The sequence below is a fragment of the Nicotiana attenuata genome, chromosome 11 (assembly GCF_001879085.1).
Source record: "Nicotiana attenuata strain UT chromosome 11, NIATTr2, whole genome shotgun sequence".
NCBI lineage: Eukaryota > Viridiplantae > Streptophyta > Magnoliopsida > Solanales > Solanaceae > Nicotiana > Nicotiana attenuata.
The window spans coordinates 18,512,324-18,520,745 of record NC_031999.1 but is presented as its reverse complement, the minus strand read 5'-3'; the positions used below and the strand labels follow the sequence as shown (position 1 = coordinate 18,520,745).

General features: G+C 35.8%; 1 protein-coding gene across 1 annotated transcript; it reads right to left on the bottom strand.

The window, feature by feature from the left end:
• Positions 4,950–6,043, bottom strand: LOC109234207 (3-isopropylmalate dehydratase small subunit 3-like). Its single transcript, XM_019400090.1, has one exon. The coding sequence runs from the start codon at positions 5,964–5,966 to the stop codon at positions 5,190–5,192; it is 777 nt and encodes a 258-aa protein (XP_019255635.1). The 5' UTR covers positions 5,967–6,043; the 3' UTR covers positions 4,950–5,189.

The following is an 8,422-nucleotide window of genomic DNA, read 5'->3' as shown; positions in this document are numbered from 1 at the left end:
ATTCAGGACAAAGGTTCCTGGATATTCCTGGAGGACGGACTCTAACTTTAGCTCAAGCAAAAGTTTTTATACGAGGACGAGGAAAACAGATAAATTCTAGAGCTTAAACATATTGATAGGTTTGCATAGTAAAGCTGGAGAATTTAAAATGAGTATGGCTAGGAAGCCACAACTTTAATCCCTGCCTTTATGCAACTGTAGTTGTGACTACTGACTAACCCACTTGCAAAACACACTATAAGGCAATACAAAATTTAAGATAAAAATCAAAACAGAAGCGGGGTGAAGTTCTCTTGATTCATAGGAGTTAGGAGAAACCAATTTGTCATCACAAGCACACAATCTCAAGTAAGTTGGCGCAACAGTGATTTGTCATAGTAGCCACGCAAATAAGAATAAACTATTGTCATTGGAGAAAGCAAAAGTATAGAAGTCACAGTGACTCTATCAAGAGTAAAATATGAGCACATTATAGACAAGCTTTAGCATCTATACAAAAAATACAAAGTACCATTGCCACCAATCGAAGGGAGATTTTGCATGCTGTAACGCTAGTCTGCTACTGCTGCAAATACTGCTAAGGTCTTTGAATAAAAGTACCCCCAAAAAAGAAAGGAGAAGAAGCTTTTACAATAAACATACATAGATGAGTAACTTTTGGCACATCCACTGAAATGAACAAAAAGGATATTGCCTTATTTCACTGGAGACGAGCCAATTTTGTCTCTGGAATGATAACAAGCAAACTTTTGGGAAATTGCCTCGTTTATAGCTGGAGACAAGTCAATACTTGAACGATGTAACTTACTTATAGCCCGTTCATCCAGATGAGGATAAAGTCTAAAAAGAGGAGGGTATGCTTATAGGTCCACGAAACTTGCTTTAATTGAGAACCAAAAAGAGGAAAGTCCATATGACATAAGGTGAAAAAGAAAACTACCTAAGAGATGGCACCAGGAACGAGCAATTTAGAGTCTTCAATTTGTGAGGTGCAACCGAGTGAATAAGTGCAGGACAAGAGACACAAAAATTTTTCAACTTCGAACCTGGGATAAGCAGAAAAATCACCTTACTGAATCAACGAACAAACAATGTGCATCATGTAGGTCCATCGATCATTACTAGGCAAGCTATGTAAGTTCATATCTAAGGGGATAAAATTACATATCATAGAAACTCCTGAATCAAAATCTTCATACTGTCATGTCCCCTAGAACAAAATGATCTTGCTATTTTCTAGTAATTGAATGTAGAAGATTCAAGCATTATATTTGGAACATGTGTTCGTAGAAAGGAGAGACGGTTGGCATCTCCTCCCATAGAGACAGGAACAACCTTCGGGCTTTACCTGTTACCACACACATCCGTTTAAGGGCTTAAGACTACCCATTTCGGTAGATCTTACCCCAATTTTTATTAATAAAAGAATATATTTGGAACATAGCAAACTATCTCGATGATTGTTGTTGCTCATCCTTACTAAAATTCACTAATCATATCCTAGTCAATTTCCCAACCCCTTTCAAACCATCTCAAGTAATGTTGCTCTACTCTAGAGAATCCAATGCCAACAGAACTTGACTTTTATTTGATATAATATGTCAGCAGTTATTTTACTTGGCAGATCCTCATACGAACTCTAGTTTCATCTAAACTTTGCTTACTAGTCAAGGACGATCCTCGAGGAAGCTCAAACCTTATTAATCATCAGGAAGTCACTAATTTCCTTAGAAGACACAATTACTTTTTGGTGTGTTTGCCTGATTGTCACCTAAATATAATCACCAATAGATAGTTAAAGTTAGATTCATTTTTCTTGTTATATTATTGAGGAACCATACTCTAAGTTCCTATAGGACCAAGTTGTAATTTTGAGGCCTTTATAAAAAGGTTTCTTTGTTGAGACAATTTGGGGAAGGCGGGGAAGGAATTGTGTGAGACATGCATAAGCCCAAAAATTAGTTGAACCCTTGAACTTTAGTAACATGAAAGATCTAGCAAAGTAAAGCTCTCCGGGTCTCTTCAAAGTACAAATTGCCATAGTGATAAGCATATTTCAAGTATGATTCCTAATATAGGCATAAGAAAACATTACTAACATACCCTTTCAGGATAACTGAATCTTTTTCCCAAATCATACAGCAACCACCATAACACAGCCTAGAGCCTACATCTTTCCTTTTGTTCTTCTTATAAAACATAACACAGCCTATGTCACAAAGCAAAGTCGTCTCAAGCTCGGACAAAGATGCAACAATACTGAGCTGACAATAAACATAAAAACAATCTAGTTTTAAAGAATTAAGACATAACAGAACTATTTTGGATCATATAATCAACCCAACTATTTTGGAATTCAGATGTTGTTTATCCATTATACTGAAATAGGCATAACAGAACACAAGACACCTTTTTAAAGGTGCTGATTTTTTTCTCCAAATCATACAACAAACACCATATTTATTATACAATCATCTGTTTTCAGCAAGCCTAAAGTACAAAACTTTAAAAGAAAATATGTTGTGTAATTCTGGGTATTTAGATCCTGAATACATGCAATCGGGTATTGCTAGTAAAAAAACTGACGTCTACAGCTTCGGTGTTGTCACACCTCCTTTTTTCACTAAACCCCCGGAAGAGGGCTTAATAAAGGGAGTTTTTTCCAATTAAAGGACAATCGAAACGAGATTATTTATTAAAAGATTCAGAGTCGCCACTTGGGAGATTTATGGTGTCCCAAGTCACCGGTTTAAAATCCCGAATCGAGGAAAACAATGACTCTGTTTAACAGTCCGCGAACCAAAAATTCGGGTAAGGAATTCTGTTAACCCGGGAGAAGGTGTTAGGCATTTTCGAGTTCCGTGGTTCTAGCACGGTCGCTCAACTGTTATTATTGGCATAATTATCTGATTTAAAGAACATTTTGAACCTATGTGCATTTTTATTCCTTTTTAAACCGCTTTTAATTATTTAAGGAATTATTTCAAGGTTATTTAAAACACGTCGCAAATCACGCTACATGAAATGCACCCGTGATTCACGACACGTTCTATTTAACCTCGTTGGGAATTAGAACCGGACCACATGAAATGTACCCCGGATTTTAGTAATTACAAATCACAACTAAGTCGCGGGAAATTATCACACACACAACCCTCAAAGACGATTTTCATGTGGACTCAACGACTAGAATAAATAAATTATGAACTCAACGACTGACTTACACCTCTATCGCTCCACTTGACTGTTATCAAAGATTCCTCCCCGATGTAAAATGAAAAAATTCCATTCTAAACGACGTACAATTCTTATACATATGTAAATACACACACATGCACAGCCTTTTACGCCTTGGCCAAAAAGGACCAAACCAAAGCCCAAACCTGTTGGTGATTAATTGCTAACGGGTTGGACTTTTCCAATTCCTATATCCTAGCAACATTTGAAATAGGTTAAACACATTACTTTATGCCGAGTCCTTAGTCAGCTATAACAGGAATACAATAACTGAACAAACAAGAAGCAACCAAATAGAGGTGAACTAAAGTGTGACAGGGCCACGACTTCTGCGAGCTCAAACTGCCGGCCTTCCCAATTTATTGACATGCTTTCAAACCTTCTCTTTAATATATAAACTCCATTTCAGGCTGCTACAGCTCTTCAGGACTCAACAAGAAACCAGAAAAAACACCTTAAACTTACCTATTTCATGTGTAATCCTAAGGAACATTAAAATGCTCAAGGGAGTTGCTTATGAATGCAGCAGGTGTACAATTCTTAAGACGAGAAGATCAGAGAGCACTTCAACCGAAATAAATTGGGACGAGCATCAAACAGAAACTAGCAAAGACAAACCAATCGAGGCATTCAATAAACCAGAGGCGAATTGATCGGTTCCTGCAAACTAATGTATAATCTGAACGCCTCATCTTTCCCAATGCTCATGCTCAAACATTTCAACCAATGAGCAAATCACCAAGTGACAGAAGCAGAATTACCCAGCTTAGAAATAATTTCGCCATGAGTTTGTACAGTATTTTGGAGTCACAGTGTCACAGCTATTGGTATAACATGATTTTAACAGATTATTTGCTATTTGCAGAAGCAAAACTATTCAGCTAGAGTTTTTTTTTAAAAAAAAATCCCTGGACATATCAAGTTAGTCGTGGATATTCCAGAACTTCTCATCTTAACACAGGCACACCTTATCTATTGCTCTTTGCTAACTGAAAACTAATGAAGATCCAGTGGTATAAAGGTACAACTGAAGCTACCAAGCCAGGGCATCAAATTCCAGGTTTTAGCGACCATTTCGGGATCCTAATTCACAAAACTTAACCTACAGGCAACGAGAATCAGAGAGATCTAACATGGATCATGTTCGGACAGTGGTGTTGAGCTTTAAACCGAAGAGCACAAGACATAGATAGAGCTAATATCATTTCAAATCATGAAGACCTCACTTAATCTAACAATATATCACCACACAATCGCGCTGGATAAAACAATCAAGCATCATAGAGTGAAAAATAGAAACACTCAAGCTTTTCACATAGCAAAGTCACTCCGGATTTTCGAGTTTTACGCTAGTGACAAAGAATCATCGGGATGCCAACTCTAGTAACATGAAAGATCTAGCAAAGTAAAGCTCTCCGGGTCTCTTCAAAGTACAAATTGCCATAGTGATAAGCATATTTCAAGTATGATTCCTGATATAGGCATAAGAAAACATTACTAACATACCCTTTCAGGATAACTGAATCTTTTTCCCAAATCATACAGCAACCACCATAACACAGCCTAGAGCCTACATCTTTCCTTTTGTTCTTCTGATAAAACATAACACAGCCTATGTCACAAAGCAAAGCCGTCTCAAGCTCGGACAAAGATGCAACAATGCTGAGCTGACAGTAAACATAAAAACAATCTAATTTTAAAGAATTAAGACATAACAGAACTATTTTGGATCATACAGTCAACCCAACTATTTTGGAATTCAGATGTTGTTTATCCATTATACTGAAATAGGCATAACAGAACACAAGACACCTTTTTAAAGGTGCTGATTTTTTTCTCCAAATAATACAACAAACACCATATTTATTATGCAATCATCTGTATTCAGCAAGCCTAAAGTACAAAACATTAAAAGAAAATATGTGAACCGAATCAATTACCACTTTGAAAAACTAAGCATCTCGGGAAGGAATCATTCCAGCCTTTCTTGCATAAGCAAAAATGCCACCAGCTTCAATGACGGGACCAGCATCACCAATTGGCTTCAATTTATACTCTTTCCCAGTCGTATGATTAATCAACCTACTCTCTCCTAGTTCAACAGTCACCACATCACCCGTCTTACACTCCTCACAAATCCTCACTTCCGATTCAAGCGGATAAACTTCGCCAGTCGCAACCGAGTTCCTGAAGAATATCCTCGCGTACGACTCCGCCACCACCGCCGCCACGCCCGCAGCTCCTAAAGCAACCGGCGCGTGCTCCCGCGACGACCCGCACCCGAAGTTGTCGCCGCCTATGATGATGGAGTACTTGGATGTGAATTCATCCGGGTCGACGAAACGGGTTTGGTACGATGAAGGGAGTCCGCACAACGCGTAGGACCCGAGTTTTTTGTACTCGTCTGGGTTTGACGGGACTAGGGTTAGGTATTCTGCGGGGATGATTTGGTCAGTGTCGATGTTGTCCCCGACGACGTAGCAAAGGCCGTGGAATGCTGTGGCGGTCGTGGTGGTGGTTTCTGGTGTGGTGGAGGCAGCGGAACAACGGAGGGGTGCGACGGTGGGGTTTTTGGGAGTTGGGCCAAAATGAGAAATTAAAGGATTGAAAGGGTTATTGGAGGAAATTGAAGGGAGTTTGACGGAGGCGGAAATAGAGGAGGCGCGTGGTTGGCACGGGGACAGTTTGAAGGTGGTGATGGAACTGGAAAGAGTTGATGAAGCCGCCATTGCTGAAAACTTCGGAGATTGCTAATTTTGCTGAGAGTGGAGTGTGTTAAAAATGTGGGCACTACTTATTAGATATTGGGCCTTATTATTATGGATCAGAAAAGCAGGCGAGCCGCTATTTTAGTGGACCAGTGCCGCCATTTTTAGAGTCCACCTAACCCTACTCTCTTTAACCCTATATTTATTTCATATTCTCCTAGTACTAGTTTTAGTGTACGTGTGTTACATGTGTGCATCACGTTAATCAATATTAAACGCATACAAATTATTAAAAATAGCAATGGAGGTAATATATTTAAATGATGAAAATAAATATTATTAGTATATTGATATAATATATAGTTAAATTCAATATTTTCTGAATGAATAGTAGTGTAATTAGTTCTATAGTATTTATATAAGATGCAGATATTCTATGTTATTTTATCTCATCTAGCATCTCTTTGTAAACTCTACGTTCATAATGTCATTATACAAAATAAAAAAATTATTCTTCATTCAAAGTTAATCAAAATTATAGACAAGCCAACTGAACCTCTTCTTGTGTAAAAAAAGTTGCCTGGATTCTTATTGATTTAAGTCTAAATTCCCTTCTTTGCGCATTCAGCCAATACCAAATAAAAGTTAATACTATCCTAAACTCACTCTGAATGCAATCTGCTAATAACAATATTAAAATTTTAAGAGTTCATAATGTTGAGGTCAATTTTTCAAAATTATTGGAGAAAAAATTTATAGTTATTTCAAGAGTTTCATATAGATTAGTTTATCTTAAGTTTAAAAATTAATTGTATTTGATCATAGTATGGGTGTGGCTTAATTTATTTTTAAATTAACACCATATTAGTTTAGACTTCTAGAATTTTAAAGTTAAGATTAAATCAAAACTCTTAAGAATTTAATAGGAAAAAGGCAAACATGCATTACTGATGGATGTACCATATTTTTAAGTAAACAATTATTAGTAATTTGGAGAAAAACTATACTATTATATACCTCGAGTCTAAGAATTAAAACAACTTTAATGGCTACACAGTAAACTCCAAAAGGATATTTATAAAAGTTGGTCACATAAGGAAAAATTTTAATAAGGAAAATTTTAGTTGAATTTGAAGTCTAAGTATTAAAAAAATAATTAAATGACTATTTGTCTAGTATAAAATTAACTTTAAAGGGTAAAAAAAGCGAACAACATTATAGGGGTTTCGTGCTCTTAATATAGTATAGATATATTTATTTTAGCTGAATGCACGTCAATATGGTTTGACTAATTGTTAACAGGTAATTCAAGAGAATAACGACTGATTGAATTTTAGATACTTTATATAATTTAAATAAGGAAGCATTTAGAGTATTAAATATTAGAAAAATAATTGAATGATTATTCTTAAATATGAGGAAAATAATTACAATGACTTTTTTTAGGTGTGAAATTTATTTTAAAAAGGTAAAAAAGACGAACAGAATTGAAGATGCTCCAAATCTTCACCTAATATTAATCGGTTAAAATTATTTTGATTTTCTACTACAAAATCTTTTATACTACTATATAGTTTAAATAGAAAGAATTTAATATATAAATATAAACAAGTAGTTTCATTGGGAAGGACGAATAAATTAAGAGGCAAAATTGTTCTTGATTAAAATACAAAGACAAAGGACACGAAATTACACAACTCTTTGTCGTGTAAAGACCTCTAATTTTATTTTNAAATTCTATAGCCAGTGTATTATCAGTATCGGAATCGTACCTTTGAACTTCTCCATCTATAAGCTCTTTTTCGACAGTAGTTACGCACAAAGGATACATCCCAAATTCTCTGTTCTCTTTTTTCAATTCTACATACACTCTGTAACCCATATCATTGTGTATTTCCATTGGCGTGCAATTTCCTTCTACTTTGTATTGTATTTTAATGGTCTTTGAGCTCACATCTACACCCAGTTGATTAGAAATTGAAGCAACTAGATCATTAAAGGAGGCATACTCCTTAATCAGTATTCCCTCAATTGCAAAATCGATATAATTGCGCTCATCGTTCCACTTGCCAAAATGACGCAACAAAACTGTTAAACTTGCCATATGTATTGAGCAACTATACCTTATTTTGTATATAATTTGTATCAATCGAAAAAAGGAGAAGAGAATTGAAGAATTTGGATGCACTCTGTTTTTCGCTTCTTTTCACGAAAAAAGGGAGAAGATTATTCTGCTTTCTTTGAGCAGATTATTGTGTACTCGTATTATTTCTTTGAGTTAAATTAGGAGACTATCATGTGAATTTATTTCCTTCCGTTTTTAACAAGTTTAACTTCCCAGAATTTGCGCAAAAACGTTACTGAATTTTATCTGTATTCAGCTTGAATACAGATAAATACAGATACCCTCAGCTGGAGTTCCCGTTTTTACGCCTATTTTTTGGTTGTATTAATGAATACAACTGCTTAAATACATG